The sequence below is a fragment of the Neofelis nebulosa genome, chromosome 4, assembly GCF_028018385.1.
Source record: "Neofelis nebulosa isolate mNeoNeb1 chromosome 4, mNeoNeb1.pri, whole genome shotgun sequence".
Classification (NCBI taxonomy): domain Eukaryota; kingdom Metazoa; phylum Chordata; class Mammalia; order Carnivora; family Felidae; genus Neofelis; species Neofelis nebulosa.
The window spans coordinates 130901350-130920857 of NC_080785.1; the positions used below are offsets into that span (position 1 = coordinate 130901350).

General features: G+C 42.2%; 1 protein-coding gene and 1 long non-coding RNA gene across 3 annotated transcripts; one reads left to right on the top strand and one right to left on the bottom strand.

Moving 5' to 3' along the window:
* Nucleotides 1-2434: 2434 nt before the first annotated feature.
* Nucleotides 2435-3909, bottom strand: LOC131511018 (uncharacterized). The gene is made up of 2 exons (XR_009261299.1): nucleotides 3579-3909; nucleotides 2435-2676 (listed from the first exon to the last, which is right to left on the bottom strand). It is a non-coding gene; the product is annotated as an uncharacterized LOC131511018 (long non-coding RNA).
* Nucleotides 2675-18751, top strand: PROK2 (prokineticin 2). 2 transcript variants are annotated; one of them, XM_058728799.1, is made up of 4 exons: nucleotides 2675-3350; nucleotides 6762-6887; nucleotides 15626-15688; nucleotides 17034-18751. In XM_058728799.1, the coding sequence occupies exons 1-4, from the start codon at nucleotides 3255-3257 to the stop codon at nucleotides 17136-17138; spliced, it is 390 nt and encodes a 129-aa protein (XP_058584782.1). In that variant the 5' UTR covers nucleotides 2675-3254; the 3' UTR covers nucleotides 17139-18751. The 2 variants fall into 2 exon arrangements, with proteins under 2 accessions (XP_058584782.1, XP_058584783.1); XM_058728800.1 differs by lacking the exon at nucleotides 15626-15688.
* The last annotated feature ends 757 nt before the right edge of the window (nucleotides 18752-19508 follow it).

Consider the following 19508-nt stretch of genomic DNA (forward strand, 5'->3'; position numbering starts at 1 on the left):
GAGCCTTCATCAGCCTGGGTCCCAGGGTTATTGCCGGGAGACAGGTTTGTGTCTCCCAGTTCACCTCAGTTCAGTCCCATGTCTCCTAGGTAGACCGGTGATCTGAATCACCTGCACCAGGACAAGTATTTTTCCCTAATAGCTGTTTGATGACTCCATTTCCCTGATTCATGCAAATTAAATGTGTCTAGGCTGTATACCATTTTCTTGTCTGTTCTTCCATAGAATATATTCCTGTTGATCATTAGTTTTTTGTATCTGCCATATGCTTATCATTGTGCTATGTGCCAAGAGGAACATGTGGGAAATTAGACACAAAGAGCCCAGTTATAAGGAGTATATAATCTAATCTGGTGGGTGAAACAGAAAAAACTATCAGTGTTGGCTGAAATTATCAGACACTAAATAATATGACTTAATAAGAGGTAATGCTAATAGGGCTCATAGTCTGTTCTAGGTACTATAGTAAGCACTTTACAGGTATTATAGCCTTTCAACCCCATGGAGGCTATACCACATTGGGTTGGTGTTTTCTATTTTATGGGTGAGGAAACAAGCTTATAAAGTCTTTTTTTTTTAATGTTTATTTATTTTGAAAGAGAGAGAGAACATGCACACACACAAGTAGGGGAGGGGAAGACAGAGAGAGAGAGCGAATCCCAAGCAGGCTCCGCACTGTCAGCACAGAGCCAGACACAGGGCTCAAACTCACGAACTGTGAGATCATGACCCAAGCCAAAATCAGGAGACTGACACTTAACTGATCTGACACTTAACTGACTGAGCTATCCAGGCACCCCACAAGCTTAGAAAGTCTTAAGCCGCTTGCCCAATGGTCATTCAGGATTCCATTCCAGGTTGGTCTGATTCACAAATTTGAAATCCCATGGCCTTTCCTGTACTGCCTCTTCAATTCAGCTCAACCTTGATAGCCTGCTACTAGATGGTGGTCTCCACTCTGATCTACACAAAGTTTGGTTGTCCGTATGCAGTTATCCTCGGACTGCACTTATCATGTGGCAATATCAACAGGTTGTAGTAATAAATAGAATAGTTAAGCCACTCTTCAATTTCTATCTCAGCATTCTTAAGTCGGCCTTTCCACCTAACTGGTTTTTATGAACTAATCCAAACTCAACCTTTCATCTTTCCTCTTTATAAGATGAAACTTTCAGACTTAAATTCTCTAAGCTGAGATGCAAAGATTTGTCGTATCAGGGGACTTCATGTCTCCTTTAAAGCATTAAAAGCAATGAAAAAAAAATAATCAAAAGAAACAACATGAAAACAAACCAACCCTATTTTTAAGTGTTTCTGATCTTGTTTCAAAACAGCCTAATGAGGATTGTTTTCCAAACAGCCATATATGAAGCCATCCACTTTTGAAATCTGATTTTCCTGTGTAGACATATCCTGTTTTCTGTGCTTGGAGAAGCAGGGAATACCCAAGCTGGCATTCAATAGTAGCAAAAATGAAATAGACCATTTTTAAAAAATTGTAGGAATGTTAAAATCCATGTTGACTGGTTTTTACATTTACCTGGCAGCATTCCCATGCTAGCGTTGGCATGGAGACTGGAAAAGGAAACTTTCCACCAATCTGTCACTTGCTACTGTTTCCACTTACTTTACTGTGAGTCCAATTTTTACAATTTTTTCAAAGTTAAAAAAGTTTTATTCTTTTTTTCTTTTCTGTTCCAGGACGTTTCTCAAACGTAACCACGGGTAAAAAAGAAAGCTTTTAAAACTCAAAGATTTGGTTTTCCAAATATTCAGCTGTTTAACATTCAGATAATTGCCATCCTTTTTTTTTTTTTTCCACATTTAGTCTGAATGCTTTGGCATGGGGAACCCCACAGTCTGAAAGTAACTTTGTCCCAACTCTCCTCACTGCATTTATTAAACAGGCTGAAAGAAGCATCTGCTTTTCAACAGTTTCTGGTCCTTAAGGGACCAGGGAAAGCCAGAGGTTCTAACATTCAGAAACAAAGTTGGGCTTCCCAAAATTTTGATGTAAGCAAGGTTGGCAGTGGCCACAGCTGGGTCTTCTTGAAGTTGTTTTCACTGAAGGAAAACAGGCTGGAGATCCTTGGAACTAGGGTCAGAGACAGAGGGCAAATCTGCCACTCATCCTGCCATGGGTAGTCTAGAACCCGGTAGGCCCTCCACTCATATTTACATGAATGAACAAATCACAGTGGTGCTGTGTGGCATCTTCCAAGACCGAGGGGTGATTTTCCTGGGCTGGAAAGTAAAAGAGAGAGCTGCCTACCTACAGTTCAAGGGGCCTCAGGCTGGCACCCGAAGCCAGGCGTTCTCATTTCCCTTTGGCATCATCCTGAACTGCTCAGCCTGAAGCTGGCGCAATGTTAAAGAAAGGAGGAAATGCATGCGAGGAAAATCAGAGAGGAGAGGGTCGGGAACAGATGTGAACATAAAGGGAAAGCATTAGAAATGAAAGAAAGAAATTGGACTCCCACAGCTGGAAGGACAAACCCCACAGTGTCGTCAGGGATGTGGGATTAGGGGTGATTTTGCTCGCCCTTTGTTCTTTTTTCCTGTCTTCCACGTTTCCCGGCTTATTTGTTTGATGTGTGCCTTTTCTGTTCGGTTATTGGACCATGAGGCCAGACCCCAGTGGCAGTACCTGGCATGCAGCAGGCGCTCTGTGAAGACCTGCAGAACAAATGAAAGGGTTCCGAGGCTCCTGTCCCTCCCCTCCCCGCTCCCCCGGGTGTCCAAGCGCCTGGCACGTAGTAGGCGCTCCCTAAACATCTGCACAGCAAATGAGCTGCAAGTTTTAGGCGTCGAGCACGTGGAGCTTTGGAAACCAGGACATTGAACGAGCGTGCCTCAGACCACAAAGCGGCTCGGGCGCGTGTGAGAGGCGGCGGCGGGCTGGAGGCGAGGCGCGGGCCGGGAGCCGGGCGCCCCGCGGGGGGTCCTGCCTGCGTGGCGCCCGGGGCGGGGGCTCGGGGAGTCGCGCGCCGGCACGTGCTCGTCCCGGGGCCGCCGGGCCGGGGTGGGCGCGCGTGTGCGCGTGGGGCGTGGGGTGTGTGCCCGCGCCGTGCCCCCCGCGCGTGCTGCCGGGCGGGCGCCGGCGTGAGTCACGGCGGGGCTCGCCTTTATAACGGCCCGCAGGCTCGCGCCAGCCGCCCGCCAGCCCGCCCGCCCGCCGCTCCGCGCTCCAGCGAGCGCGCCCCGGCCCCGCGCCCCGCAACGGCCCCCAACCGCCGCGCAGTCCCGAGGGCGCCATGAGGGGCCCGCGCTGCGCCCCGCTGCTGCTCCTGCTGCTGCTGCCGCCGCTGCTGCTCACGCCCCCCGCCGGGGACGCCGCCGTCATCACTGGGGTAAGCGGCCCCGGACGCACCTGTCCGCCCGGGATGCGCGCCCGCGCTGCGCCCGGGGGTGGGGGGGTGGGTCAGGAGGGGAGCGGCACGGGGAGGGTCGCCCCGGGCAGGGACACCTGCCCCGGTGGCCCTTTGGCGCGCTGGGAGAGGTGCGCTGCTCCAAAAGCGGCAGACGGTCTGGGACATTGGGTGCGCCTTGGAAGAAAAAGTGAGCGAAGTGTTACCCACCTCCTTTATCACCACCTTCTCCCGCTTGTTTCCGTCCGATTTCCTTACAAGCTCTCTCCTCGAGTTTGGTCGGTTTTTCTGTTAAGCTGAAAGAAGTTTGCTTTCAGAGTCTTCTCTAGTACTTCTTTGAGACGTTCCAGCCTCGAACCTTACAATTTGCGAGGTCCTTTCTGAAATGCAAAGGGGCAAGACGAATATCCCCCAATCCTGAGACTTGTCCTATGGTCAAGGAATTTGCTCGTCCGGCTTCCTCCGCAGAAACCCTTAGAAATAACTTGGTCCGAGGCCATGTGTGCGCTTTGAAAAGCAATGGGGGCACCTCCTTCTGTTTCCAGGGCTTTCTCCCCCCCCACCCCCCCACACCCCCACACCCCCCAGCGTCTTGAGGTTTTCCTTGTAAAAGTTCTCCATTTCCAGTTCCTGATAAAGCACCTCCAGTGCCCCGGCATAATTATGGAGTAGGTTGCAATGTAGGTGTTAGTTTCAGCTTTGAGAAGTTGTCCTCATCATTTTTGGAAGTAGGAGCTGATTCAGTTTTCTCTCCTGCTCCTACCAACAGTTTTCTCTGGGTGGACCCGAAGGATGAGTTTACAGTACAAAATTTAAAAATCTTGTCTATTTTAACATTAACAATGCAAAACCGCTACCGTTTCCTGGTTGTTCACCTGCTTTACTCTTTTTTTTTTAAAGTCTTAAATTAACACCTCCATGAAATTACTTCAATTATCTAAGTGCACATCATGGGATTTCAATAAACCTTTTATGTTTGAACTGATGATGCGTAATGAAATATTTAAATTTGAGGGAAATGTCATTGTATTGAGAAAATAAAGCTCCACTCTCCCAAGTTAGTTAATAGGGTTTATAGCATCTTGAAAGACCTTGCACAGTAACAGTATTTGGTTATATCCAATACGTACTATAAGCATTTTGGTATTTATTAAAATAGAGGTTTTTACAAAATGTATTTGAATAGCTTTGTCAGTGTGGTTGGAAAAAAAGTTTTTACAGGTCTTTTTAATATATGAGTTGGAACATGATTGGGGTTTTTTTCCCCTCTTCCCCTGCTGGCTCATTTTAAATTTCTCCCTAATCCTCTGAGCCCAGAATTCCTCTGCAATATAAGTATCTTTTTGTTCCATTCACAGGACAACACTATTTGAATAGATCTGCAATGGGTTAAGGATGCGGGGCATTAGGCAACAGCTGTCTAATTAAAAATACATAAACCTATGTAATTCTTTGTAAATATTTCCAAGAACTGAAGTTTTTTGTTACAAAAATGAAATTTTATCACATTGAATGTTTATCTGTTAGAGAGGTTTAACGTGGACTTACATGTACTGTTTTTGTTGTTGTTTTACCTCAGTGATTTTTTAAAAAATTTTCTCTAAGCGACATGGCAATAAAGAAATGTAGTTATGTCTTCATGACAGGAACCATCTGGAGCCAAATGAAAAACTTAGTAACTTCTCGTCTTCAGGATGTTAAACATCCAAGTGATTGATTGAATTTTTAAAAGATTTTGGCTGGCTTTTGATTGTCGTATAAAAAAGGGTTAGTGGGGCTTCAGAATTCTGGGTCTTGGGCATCTGTTGATATAAAATACTGCCTGAAACCTCCACCTGAAATATTTACCTTTTTTTTTTTTGTAATATATGTCGTTCATTTGAAATTGATTTATATTCCACATAGATTTGTTAAGAATGTATTGGAAAAGATCACGTACTGAACCTCTCATTTACAGAATGTAAAGGCCACATGTACGTGATTTCTGGAAAACGCATAAAAATTGGAAAATAGAAACGTTTGGATGTTTTCATATAAATGTCCTAACACTCGGAAGTGAAAACTGTAGTTTTTGATCAGATAGTTGCCTTAAATAGAATGAGAAAAAAATTCTCATGAGGGAAATAAACCAACCCTGGAGCTAGATGGTTCGTAGTTTTTAAAGAAAAATAATAAACAAGGGTGTGCTCATATACTTATGTTTTGAGAACTTGGGACTGGCCCCAAAACATTGAAGAAAAAGAACTTTGGAGGAGTGCGTTAGTTGTTTCCAGTAAATGTAAAAATTTGAATTTCTGTCTAAATTGTAGACTTTTTAGTTTCTTACACATACAGTACAGTATGCTTTACCTTAGCTCTAGCAAAACAGAGTATTGCACACCACTCAAACTAAGCTTCCTATTTTTTGTTGGTTCTAGGAAGGAACAATTGTCCTTTAGATCTATTTTCATGCAAATAAATTTAGACTGCATTATTTATTTCCATTTAGAGAGAGTATGAAAATTTCTCCATAGTTGATTCTTTAATTACTTGTATTTACAATTTTTATATTGGGAACAGATGGCCTGAGTAATCATTGTTGATGAGTGTATCTGTCGTTTGCATTTCTAAATCGGATAAATCTTAAAGAATAGTTCCACTGATTTTATAATGTACACATATGTATATCCTAAGCCAATAATTTCCTTTTTGTAGGTTACTTACCCCCAAAAAAGCATAACAGAAGACAGAAGTCTTGGTTTGTCCATTCCCAACCCATGAAATTTCTTTCTTTAAAGAGGAAATGGTGAAAATCAAGTCAGTGGTGTGAGAAACATCAAGTCTCATGAACCAAAATGCAAATATTTGAAAGGGAGAATGAGCACTTTTAAAATTTACATCAGTGCCTTTATGGGTCTGGAGCATTTCATGCCAGATTTAGAGACCACTTAAATCCCTTTTTAAAATTGGGCCCAACACATTCTGCAGTTAATAGTCATAAAATCTTTTGATTCCATTTATGTAGTTCCTAATGGCCATGTATGGTATAAGACTAATGTAGCCTCGTTTTTCAAGTTCAAAGCCAATTCAGCCACAAAATCCTAGAAAAGAGAGGTGATTTTCTGTGTGCGTTTTTTAACACACATAACATTTTCTATGTGTATTGATTTAAGATTTTCATAATGTGTGGACCATTATGTAGGCCATTGTTTTTTAAACTAGGAAAATCTCTTCTGATCAGATTTTATTCTAAATATGTTCAAGAAAATGAAGATTACAGTTATTTTTTATGCGTGAGTATTAAAATCCTAGTGGTTGGATATTTAAAGAGCCCTTTTTACTGCTAATTTTGGATTTCCTTAGCCTGAGTCTTCCCTGCTATCTGTATTTATCTGTCTGTCTGTTACTTTTCAGGCCTGCGACAAGGACCCCCAGTGTGGTGGAGGCATGTGCTGTGCTGTTAGTATCTGGGTTAAGAGCATAAGGATTTGCACACCTATGGGCAAAGTGGGAGACAGCTGCCATCCGCTGACTCGTAAAGTTAGTATATATACCCAGGTGCTCAGTGGTTCCCTTACGTTGTGGTAACTCAACTCCCGGCAAGGCCTGTATGGCATGAAACCCAGGGTAATGTGCTTGAAATCACAAGTGAGAGAAGGTGATGACGGGAAACCACGTCCTCTCCCCTCTCTCCTTCCATTATAACCAGCTGTGTCCTCTACTGTCCTCACCCTGTGAATCATTTTCATACCATGGCTTTCATGACCTTAGAAACATGTCATAAAAATAACTTCAAAACCATGAATTTGCCTAAAAATTATTTAGGACAATATAAATTCAAATATCAGACGTACTGATAAGGCAGAGGTAAATAACTTTGTGTTTTGTCTCTTACTGAAAACCGTCAATGATACAGTTACCTTGTATCTTAATTTAAAAATCCTCTATTTTCCCTCAGTCTACGCAGTACACAGTTCATAATCCTAGGGGTTAATGGTGTTTAATTTTCCAGTTTATTCTTTTATCTCAAGTATAAATATCCTAATGACCTCAACAACACTTTTGGACAGTTTTAGCAGTTAGTGGTATGACCATATGAAGGCAGGGTTGGATGGTGCTTTAGAGGTTGTGCTGTAGACTGTCCCGTCCGCAGGGGTCTGTCAGTTATGTTACTTCAGGAAAGGGTGGGTAGGAGACAGGAGGGAGCAGAAAAGTCTGTGGAGCCTGGAGAGTCTCAGCCCTTCCCGATCAAAACTTTGAAAATGATGGGATCTCGGCAGGCTTCCCCAGCAATACCAGGTGACAGTGACTTGCTCCCCTAGTGCCACCTCCTGGTTTTACCCAGCAGCAAAGTGAAGTCCAGAGCATCAAAAGGCATTTCCCAGGCCAGGTGGCTTGTTGGGAGGCAGAGCTCAGTCTTTCTGCAGCATTCTCTCTCCGTGTTGTATACTCCTGTTTTAAAATAGATGGGGTGACCAGGCGCCTGGATGGCTCAGTCCATTCAGCTGACTTCGACTCAGGCCATGATCTCATGGTTTATGAGCTCAAGCCCTGCATCAGGCTCTGTGCTGACAGTTCAGAGCCTGGACCCTGCTTCAGATTCTGTGTCTCCCTCTCTGTCTGCCCCTCCCCTGCTTGTGCTCTGTCCCTCTCTCTCTCTCTCTCTCTCTCTCTCTCTCTCAAAAATAAATAAACATTAAAACAATTTTTTTAAAATTTTTTTAACGTTTTATTTATTTTTGAGACAGAGAGAGACAGAGCATGAACGGGGGAGGGTTAGAGAGAGCGAGACACAGAATCTGAAACAGTCTCCGGGCTCTGAGAGGTCAGCACAGAGCCCGACACGGGGCTCGAACTCACGGACCGCGAGATCATGACCTGAGCCGAAGTCGGCCGCCCAACCGACTGAGCCACCCAGGTGCCCCAAAACAATTTTTTTTAATAGATGGAGTGTTTTTGAAGCAAACTCGACCCCGCCTTCTACATGTAGTTTGGGGTTGAAAGCTGTAGTAAGGCCCACCATCTTCCTCATATGCTACAGTTGTAGATAACAGTTACTATTTTGACTTTCTCGGAGTAAAGGTAATGCAGTAAACTGGATTGTTTTAGTTCTGTGAGCTGTAATAGGGACTCCACTTGTTTGGGTCTCTCTGAAGGCTGTTTGGCTTTCCTGTGGTTTCCTTGAGAAATACTTCCTGTTCCGCGTAGACCATCCCTCCTGTGGTTTTACAGTCATTTTAAAGTATGACATGCACCTTTTATTCTTGGCCGCTGTAAGACAGGAAAGGTTGTAAGCCGTTAGTTGTCTGTCTCAATGCCAAACTCCCTGCGGGGAAGTGACACCAACCCAGTCACCCTTGGCATTGATGTCTCGTTTTTCATCACCCTTATCAAGGGCAAGTCCACGTTTGTACATGTGAGTCATTTGAGCCATTGAAAAGTCTACTCTTAACCTTTTCTTTTAAGAATGACATTTTCCCACAGTGTTAGCATAACCTTACGCTCCCTGCATACTAGAGTCACGTGGCCTGCTTGCTAAAACAAGGAGAAAGTGACACATTCTACTCAACTGCTGTTTGTAATCATAGCAATTCCAGTTGCCACCTGTTGAAGGCTGTGACGTACCCCACACTCTGTACTAAATGTTATATATGCGTTTTTTTTAATTTAATACAAGATGTGCCTATGAAGCACATTTGTTTCTGTCCTGCACTGCATACAACCACCTGCAGCCTCAGAGGAGACTCAGTAACTGGGTAAAGTCACAAGGTGATAGGTCGCAGAGAGACACCGGGCTCCATTTCTGTCTGACGCTCCAGCCAGTGTTTTTGTGGTGTGAATCACCATACTCTTCCGCCTCCACAAAAGCGGTTTCGTTGGAACGCTTTGTACTCCAGTTAACCAAGACTGGTTTGTGTGGGACGAGAGATAATGGTTGTCCGCATGGGAATTTGTCACATCCTATGTAGTTTTGATGAGCTTCCCAAATCTGAGGTTATTTTTAAAAAGAGAACCAAATAGTGTTTCCCTGGGTTTCTAGATAACTTCCAGTTCACGTCTCGTGCAAGGTCATTTCTGAGAGTAAACAAAATCATTCTTCTCCCATAAACCCAGGTACATCTCTGCACTTTGTTTTTACCATAGTTTTAATAATGAAGTCTTTAATGACAAATTATGGTTTTCATATTAGAATTAAGTGATAAAAGAACTGAAGGATTAAAAAAAAAATGGTGTTTTTTTTTTTTTTTTGTCAGATCTTAACTTTTCCCCTATTCAGATGCCCACCTGAAAAGTTTTTCTAGAACTCAGTGTTACAACTTTTCATCCTGGATACTTTCCTATCTTGAAAATACGTTTTCATCGGTTATTTCAATGGCCTATTTTTAGAGTAGGTCCAGGAGTTATTATTTGTTCTGGGCGGAATTAACTTATCCTGGTAAAAATCTAGTTATTTCCAGATTATCTCTCCACTATATTGTATTCAAAACAACTTGAGGAAAAAAATGTTTGTAAATGTTTCCTGGTGAATGTAATATATAGAATTCAACTTCAGACTACAGTTTAATAGCTCATCAGTAAATGGTAAAAATGTAGACACTGCATAGAAAATTGTATTTTAATATGACGTGTTCAGTACTTTCTTCTTCTTTTTTTGTGGGGGGGGGGGTTTGTTTGTTTGTTTTGTTTTGTTTTTAAAGAAGGGTCACAGGGATCAGTGTTTTTAAAACACCAGACTGTGAGTAAGTGCAGACTGCTCCTGTTTAAATTTTAAACTTTCCATTCTGGCTTGACTTAGTCATTAGCCACAAATGTGTGTTTATTTTGATAAAGTGAATAATATTTGATGAATAAAATTACAAACTACAGGTAGGAATTGATAGTCACTGGATTCAGTTTACTGTTTTATTTCAGATGCATTAACTAACTTGTGGACTTTATAGTGACTGCTAGGCTATAATCTTATAATTGTGCAGTTTTTAAGTTTACATTTGATAATTCAAAAGTAGAATAAAAGATCATCCTCCCTAAGAAGAACAGAGTGTATATTTTCCAAATACATATTTGGTCAAATGAAAGTTTTAACATGTATTCATTTTTAACAATTTTCTAACAATTAAGGATGAATTGCTGAATCGTATTTCTGCAAGGAGTATTTTACTGTTTAAAAAGAAAAACATTATTTTAATATTTTTATTAATACCAACACTTTTCACAGTTGGCAAAGATTAGCCATTTCTATCCTGTTCTGATTACTGCTTGGCTTTGGAAGTTTATCATTCTGTGATTAATACTTTTATTTTTATAATGTGTGATTTATTATTTTTTCTTTTTTAAACATTTTTTTAACATTTATTTATTTTTGAGACAGAGAGAGAGCATGAACAGGGGAGGGTCAGAGAAAGAGGAGACACAGAATCTGAAACAGGCTCCAGGCTCTGAGCTGTCAGCACAGAGCCCGATGTGGGGCTCGAACCCACGGTCCGCGAGATCATGACTTGAGCAGAAGTCGGACGCTTAACCGACTGAGCCACCCAGGCGTCCCTATTTTTTCATTTTAAACAACTGTGTTTCCTCCAAAAAGTTGTTTCTGCTCTGTTTTGTATATTTAACACTTTTTTGTACCAGTTTTGTTTTTTGTTTTCTGGGTTTTACATATATATATATATGTGTGTATATACACGTATATACACACATATATATACACGTATATACACACATATATATACATACACACACACACATATATATATATATATATATGTGTATATATATATATATATATACACATATATATATATGGCATGACACTTCAATAATTGACCAATATATTTTCCTTTTCTGAAAAAACATTTTTTTTTCCAGTTAAAACCTGGGACATTTTTGTGTTTTTTTTTAAGGGAAGATTTTAAAAATTATTAGCTGTTTCTATTTTAAAATGATAAATTTAGAATTACAATGATAAAACATTGTAATTATAATTTCAGGATAGAGAGTACTTCTTAAAACAATATTAACTAAAATATAACTTATGTAAGTATAGAATTGAGTGGAAGATGGGTAGAAGAAAGCTTAGTACATTAATTTCCTCATGTTTCCTATCACAGGTGTCAGAAGCCACTATTTACATTTTCTCCCTCAGGGCAGCATCACGGCTGTGCATACAAGTTCATTGTCAGAAAGACTCAGAGGACATAAATATACTTTAGTCTGTATACTGATAGATATACTAAATATAGTACTGACAGTATGGGCCCCATAGCTCTTTGTTGTGGGGGCCGGCCTGGACCCTATAGGATGTTTTAGCAGCATCCCTGGCTTCCTCCCACTAGAGGTCAGCAGCCTCCTCTCTCAGTTGTGACAACCAGCCGTGTCTCCGGACTATGACAGATGTTCCCTGTGACAGTTTGGGAGATGGAAATTGTTCTGGTTGGGCACCCCGGCCTCACACTACATTGTACTTAGCCTCACAGGACCAGTGAGGGGACACAGCAGCACCATTGTATTAGGCGCCCAGCAGCTACCCAGGCACATACTTCGTGTGTCCTCCCTACCACACGGGGTACTTGTGGCTGCCACAGGTGAGAGCCACGTGGGCCCCCTAGACCCATCCTTACCACCCTTACTTCTTGCCAGTATTTTACTCCCCTCTAGACCTAGAGGCCCCGGGCATATATGCCAACAGCTTCCCCAACCCACATGAAGTTCCACACAACCCATGAGGCCAACCCCCTCATTCCCTGTTTTCCTTTACTCTTTCAGAGGGCACAGTGCAGTTCCATGTGAACCGTCTACTCACAAGAAGATAAATAATTGCATTATTTAGGGTTGTATGAATATATACTTACTCCAAAAAAAAAAATTGAAGAAACATTTTAAGACTTGACCCAATTCAAATACATTGGCGATCTTCCTAATTATTAAAACTGGAGACTGGGAGTGGCAGAAATTCTGAGATTTTGGGCTTCTATTTTAGGCACTACTATGGCTATTTGAAATTTTGTGAACTATGTACTTTTGTTGACAAAAGTTAATGTACAAAACTGGCTTTATTAAAAACACACGTAACTTTTTTATTGAGATAAAATTGGTATATAAATTATGTAAGTTATGCATACAACATTGTAATTTGAGATCTGTCTGAAGTATAAAGTGATCACCATCCAAAGTCTAGCTACCATCTGCCACTGTTCCATTAACCCCCTTTCCCCATTTTGCCCGCCCCCCCTCAGTTCCTCCCATACTGGACTAGTGCTTTTTATGTGACATGACCACAGTTTTCTTCATGTATGCTTTTTTTTTAAGTTTATTTATTTATTTTGAGAGAGACAGAGCACAAGCAGGGGAGGGGTGGGAAGAGAGAGAGAGGAGCGGGGGAGAGAGAGAAAGAAAGAGATTGAGAATCCCAAGCAGGCTCTACACTGTCAGCACAGAGCCCGACGCGGGGCTCGATCCCATGAGCTGTGAGATCATGACTTGAGCTGAAATAGTCAGACGCTTAACTGACTGAGCCACCCAGGCACCCTCATGTATCCTTCTTTATGTTTCTTTCTTCAGCAAAACTGACTCTGTTGTGAGAGAAATCACAAACAATACATTTGTTTTGTGGCAGTGCTATTATTTTCTCTTTAAAAATGCCACAAATGGATAAGAATCATGCCTTCTGGAAAGTTCTAAAGGTTCTACCTTGGCTATTTCTAGAATTTTCTGTTTGAAATTTTAGTCTATAAGAAACGGATTGAGTTAATTCTAAAATAAGCCATCAAATTTGGACTGAATAGTTAGCTCCTTGGCTATATATATGCCTCTGAATATGCATCTTCTATATACTTTGTAATGTATCTGTGGCTGTTAGATATCTATTAAGTTTGTCACACAGTATATGTAGATCTAGAAATGAACGGGCCTGTTGAGAAAATGTCAAGTATCTAGTAAGTGTATAATATCAGAAATGGAGTTCTTTGTCATTATGAGCTCACAGATGGAAGGGGAAGAGGAAAACCCGCTAAGGGCAGGTGCAAATAAAAAAAAAAAAGAAAGAAAAAAATCCTTGGCAGGGGGTGAAACAAAGACAGATATTGAAAGAGGGGAAGTGGACTTGATAAGAATAAGACAAGGGAATCCAGGTATAAAAGGTCCTACAAGACAGTCTGATCATTATGTTAAGATTGCCAGGGCAGATCTGGGCCTAGGCTAATACCATGTTGGTGCCCTCAATAAGAAAAAGAAGAATTCACAATATTTTTGATGTTTTGTTTATTTTTGAGAGAGAGCAAGAGAGCGCACAAAGAGCAGGGGCAGAGAGAGGGGGACAGAGGATCCAAAGCAGGCTCTTTGCTGACAGCAGCGAGCCCGATGTGGGGCTCGAACTCACAAACTGTGAGATGATGACCCGAACCGAAGTCGGATGCTCAACCCACTGAGCCACCCAGGTGCCCCCCACAATATTTTTTAAAGACTCACACAGACCTATGACCTTGTGAACACACTGCCAGGGCCCTACCTAAGCCCTGCAGGGAACCACACGAGTGAAGGCCCTCAGCTTCTTTGGCTTCACAGTAAATCCATCTCTAACTTTGGTGGCATGAGCCCCTTGGGTCCCTGCCTGGTGCCAGGCATTGGTGTGCCGAGTGAGCAGAAGCCACAGGATCTGGGAAGGCCACCCCTCTGCCTTCAGGTGGCACATAGTCTGTGGTGGGGGCTTTGCCAGGAGAGAGGCCTTTAACACATATTTTCTCCAGTGTCTCCTGTGGACCAGGCTAAGTGCCATGTGCTCACAAAGGAGATTTCTTTCTTCACAAAGCTTCAAAGTTGGGGGATGGTGGTATTTGAGAAAAGAGCAAACTCTGGAAGAAAGTGGGACTGGGTCTGTGACATGTCCCCTTTCAGCTGGGTGACTACAGTCAGCCACGTTACTTCAGCTCAAGAGGAAGCCACTTACGGGGTGCCTGGGTGGCTCAGTCGCTTGAGCTTCCGAATTCAGCTCAGGTGATGATTTCATGGTTCGTGCGTTCGAGCCCCACTTCGGGTTCGCTGCTGTCAGCACAGAGCCTGCTTCAGGTCCTCTGTCCCCTTCTCTCTCTGCCCCTTTCCTGCTCTCTCTTGCTCTCTCTCTGTCTCAAAAATAAATACACATTGAAAAAAAAGAAGAAGCCACTTGGCTTGTGTCAAAATGAGGGGAAAATGTGGCACACGGGTTTGGTGTGACATTGATGCCCAGTGCCTTATGAAGCCTGGCCATGGCAGGTCCCCACTGTTACTTTCCTTTGCTGCTCTCTTCAGGGTACTGAGAACCCACATGACAGGCCAGAGAGTGATCATGGTGTCTTGAAGGACAAATCACAAGACTGTAAGCACCATGAGGACACTTACTCATAGCTTAAACTATCTTGCTGGTTACCTGTCTTCCCTCATTAAAAAGTAAGCTCCATGCTCGGCAGAGGCCTTTCGTCTCCTGTCTATCTCTGTGTCCGTAGCACCTAGAACGTGGATGGATGTGCTGGTGACCCTCACTGAACTGCTGCTGAATGAGTGACTGAAAGAAACACGCTTGGCGTTGTCCATGTGGAACAGCCGGACGTGTGCATTATAGTTCTCGTTCACTTATTTCAGGTCTTTTTCCTTCATTATTGCTGCCCGTGTTCGTTTTTCTCAACGCCGGCTCTGTTGGCACATTGGGCCAGATAGTTGTTTGTTGTTGGGAGGCTGTGCTGTGCATTGTAGGCTGTTAAGCCGCATTCTCTGACCTCCACCCACTAGATGTGACTGACACTCCTTCCCCCAAGTTGTGACAAACCAAAGTGTCTCTGGATATTGCCAGATGTGCCCTCTGGGACAGAATCCCCCCCCAACTCAGAACCTCTGGCCCATGCCAGTGGTTTTAGGTCTGACAAAGTGAAGCGCTCAGAGGCTCAGGGCTAGAATAGATGATGAAGGTCCGGGGTGCTAACTTCTTATGTGGTCCACGTGTGATCGTCTAAGACAGTCGACCTGCACCCACTTCCTCTGACATGGTCTCCATGCCAACACCTGAGCTAGCCATCTGTGTGCCCTTTGACACACACAGTGACAGAACCATTCTGTGCACAAGTCTGCATGGAACTGATGGCCGTGGCACCTGCGTGCAGGCACTGTCCTTGCAGCCTTGAAAATGAGGCCCTTGTGAAAAAAAGGCAGAAGGATGTCTCTGCCTGTTCACCCCATGCACACCCTGCCCTCCTATTGCTTCCCTCTCTTCCTTTTGTATTTATTGATCACAGTCATTTCCCTGGCCCTTCCAGAACCATTTTGGAAATGGAAGGCAGGAGAGAAGAAAGAGGAAGAGAAGAAAAAGGAAAAAGGAGGTAAGAAGGACATGAGCATGGTACCAACCCAAAGACAATGTGCAGAATAATCAGTCCTGACCGTTGTTGGACCACCGTACGGTTGGGTTTGTCCTATTAGTTCAACCACAAAAGAAGGTTAGAATGGTTCTGTCACTGTCTGCACAATCTTTCTTTTCTTATGTGCAAAGAAATTATTTAGAAGGCATCTGGAAGATGTATCCGAGATTTCCTCCTCAAGACAGATAATTGGTATGGGGCGGCCTCTTTTGGTGGAATAGAATTAGGAAATCCACTAGAATGATTAGCGGAAAAAGCATCTGAATTGAGAAACAGAAAGGATGCATTTTTGTGCCATGTGTCAACCGAAGAAGGATCCCTGAGGCGTGAGTCTCTAAGAGCTTGCCTCTCTCTCACGTTACCCTGGCTGGGAGTAATCTGCCATCCCATTTCATTGATTATCAACTGCCTCCAGACCTGGGCTGAAAGTTTCTTGCTATAACTTGCAAAGTAGACAGATTCTCAAGAGGGCACGATTCCCAGGGGAGGGAGAATGGATGTCGTCCTTTGCCTCTAGAAAGAATATGTACTTTGAGGTACTCCCGTGCCCCTCAGTCAAAGGACTACCATGCCACTTGCCTCCTTAGCCCAGCTTCATTCGTGGCATGGGCAAGACTGAAAAGTACCCACTGGAAGACTCTAGGAATGAATCCGACCTTTCTCTGCTGGCTCTCCCTAGGCCAGGGCTTGGTTTGTTCCATTTCTGTGACTCGAGCTTGCCTCCTTCCCTAATTTCTCTTTTGTTTTTCTCCAACCCACACCCCCCCCCCCAGAATTTTGACCCCTCTGACATCTGTGTGCAAATGTGTGAATTTATGTGTTGATCCTTGTCAGTGACTTCATATTTACTCATTATATCAATGTGAACATGCCCATAATGTTATGCCCTCCTTAATGAGCTTCATTAGTAGGATGATATACAGACCAAAAAATGAGAAGAAGTGAAAGGCTTTGTAGCTTGGTGGTTAAAAGCTTGGTCTCTCTGGTCCAGGTGGCCAGCCAAGCTTCGAGTTCTGGTTATGTGACCTTGGGCAAGTTACTAATCTCTCTGTGCCTCCGTCTCTCATCTGTAAAATGGGTATAATTAAAGCATTTGTCATCTTCACAGAGTGGTTGTAAGGACGGAAAAGGATAATATATAAAGAGCTGAGCATATTACTTGATGATAGTTCACAATATAACACCAGCTGTTGTTATTCAGAGATTTCTCGAGAATCGTTTTTTGTTATGTGTGTTTGGGTGTTTTTGTGTTTTGTTTTGTTTTTAATGATTCCTGCTCTGACTCAGTTTTTTTCTTTTATCTTAGGTTCCATTTTTTGGGCGGAGAATGCATCACACTTGTCCATGTATGCCGGGCTTAGCCTGTTTACGGACTTCATTTAATCGATTTATTTGTTTAGCCCGAAAGTAATCACTTCAGAGTAGAAACTTTAAATGTGAACAACCACATGATGTCTGTAAAGTCTATTTACTTGTGATTGTGCCCAACAAGTATAATATGCCAGAAAGAAATGCTCTTGCTTCCTCAGCTATCCAAGTAACGTTTCTATCTTTGATGTTTAAATGGCTTTTTTTTGTTGTTTTACTGAAAGGGGATTTCAATTTTGGATAGAAATGTAGAGTGCAGGGCATTATGGAACCAGTTCTCATTTCCCTGTTTGTGTTTTGGCTTGGCCTGGCCTTTTTTAATGCCAGTAACTCACCCATTTTCAAAGAAATGAGGAGAGTAAGAATTTGGTCTTTTGTTACAGCAACTTTTTTGTCTGAAACCCCCTCACCCCAGCCCTGCCCACCACACACACACACTCACACACACACACACACACACACACACACACACACACACCCTCTGGTCTCTTTTCTCTCCTCAAAGAATTTTAAGGCCCCCACTTATTCTTTGCCATTTCCCTTCTGGGCCCTCTAGCATTTTAACGAGGGGAACAGGGTTGTTAGATATCCTTTAGCTTGCTGGGAAAATCAGTGTGGAAAATCAAGCTTTTTTGCCTGACACTTAAACAGCAAAGGGTGTGTGGTCGACCTAGACACTCCACAATTTTCCTGGATGAAGTAGAGGTGGGCATACTCTCCAGCTTTCGTGGAACCTGTCCATGCGACAGAACCTCAGATCCGCTGTGTGACAGGTGTGAGTTCAGAAGGCATGGAAAGTCCATTTAGACCTTATTTCTAGATTTAGGGTTTTTTGGGTTTTTTTAGTAAAAAACACTTCTCCAATATATTACACTTACTTCTTTTTCTTCTTGTGAAGTTTATTTTTTAAGTCTCATAATTAGAGATGTTCCAGAAAATGTCCCTTGAAGAGGAAGTCTTAATTTTAATCTGGCATAACACTAGTTACCATTTTAAAGTCGGTATTAAGTTGTAATTTAAACTTTACTTGTAACCAAAAGGTCTGTTGTAATGGATTACCTGACATCCTGCCATGTGTCCCTATATCAATATTGCTGTGTAAAAATTCTGTATCAGAATAATGACAGTATTGTATATCATTTGATTTATTTTAATATTATATCCTTATTTTTGTCACAGTTGTTGTCAGTTTTTATTACAAGCAGATTTCTATTAGCTCACATTCTAAAATGGGTAAAGACCCCCAAATTGGTAAAATAGCACCAACAGTATTTGCGTGTTCACTTTACATACAGCAAAGTTCTGTTTGCATGAATTTTAAGGTAGTACAAAAAATAAACAATGTGTAAATTGGTGATGGTTTTGGAACAAGAAGGAAAATTGTGATATGCAGAACTGGTTGTAATCAGGAATGGACTCCTGGGATTTCACTGTATTGATTCAGCATATAGTGACCCAGTGTTTACCAAGGGTGGTCAGGCAGGATGCGAGGCGATAGCCTTAAGGTGATGCCAGTGGCCCAGCCTTGCAAAACCCACCAAGTATTGTAAATGGAATCAACGTCAACAAATAAACAGCTTATGAAATGTGTTCAACTGAGTAAACTTGACCATGCCAACCCACTAACTGTTACAAAAAAAAAAAAAAAAAAAGAAACGTCCATTTTGTAGTAAGTTAACTTATTCAGCCGGCGCTCACAGTTGCACATTGTGTGTAACTTTACCCTGGGGGCTAACATGTCCCATAAATAAATGAATGGGATTTTGCTGTACTAATTACCATATTTAGTCATAGAAGTATTATTTTTGGTTCAGTTTAGTTTGTGTGCAAGAAGCATTCCTCAGTGAGTTTGTTGGAAAAACATCGCCTTCAGCAAGTGAAATTATGGGTGAAGAGGCAGGCACTTCAGCCGTTACCCTAAATGTTGTTTTCTTGTAATGTGTGGTACATCCTTTTTCTTAAGTCTGGAAACTTGATTGGGTCAACCATCCATTTTCACCCAAGTTAAAAAACATATGACTTTTATAAAATTCTGTTTTTACATAAACCAACTCAATAAAAAAAAATCACTAAAAAGAGGTAGATCATAGTATAGCCATGAGAAGGAATGTGAGGTTTGTGTAGAAAACTCAGAACTATATCTACTGACTCACCTACTACCATTCAAAGAAAAACAGAACCTTACTATTTGTTAACCTCTCCCCTCGATTGTTATTTTTACTAGGGAATAACTAACTCCGTTCTTTGTAAGGTACAGCTTTATTTGGTTAGTGTTCTTTTAACTTGTCACCAGGGTTAGCATCTTTCGAATAATTGTTTCAAAAACTCGTAATCATGTTCCATGGAGACTCTTTAAGCTCACTGTACGCAAAGCACACAAATTCCTGCGCTATAAAGACTGTGCTGCTGTTTC

Bases quoted from the DNA above. Each gene is read 5' to 3' on its own strand.
- PROK2 (XM_058728799.1), top strand. From the start codon at position 3,255: ATGAGGGGCCCGCGCTGCGCCCCGCTGCTGCTCCTGCTGCTGCTGCCG. The intron at 3,351-6,761 runs GTAAGCGGCCCC...GTTACTTTTCAG, and splicing joins ACGCCGCCGTCATCACTGGG to GCCTGCGACAAGGACCCCCA. The intron at 6,888-15,625 runs GTTAGTATATAT...TGGCCCTTCCAG, and splicing joins GCCATCCGCTGACTCGTAAA to AACCATTTTGGAAATGGAAG.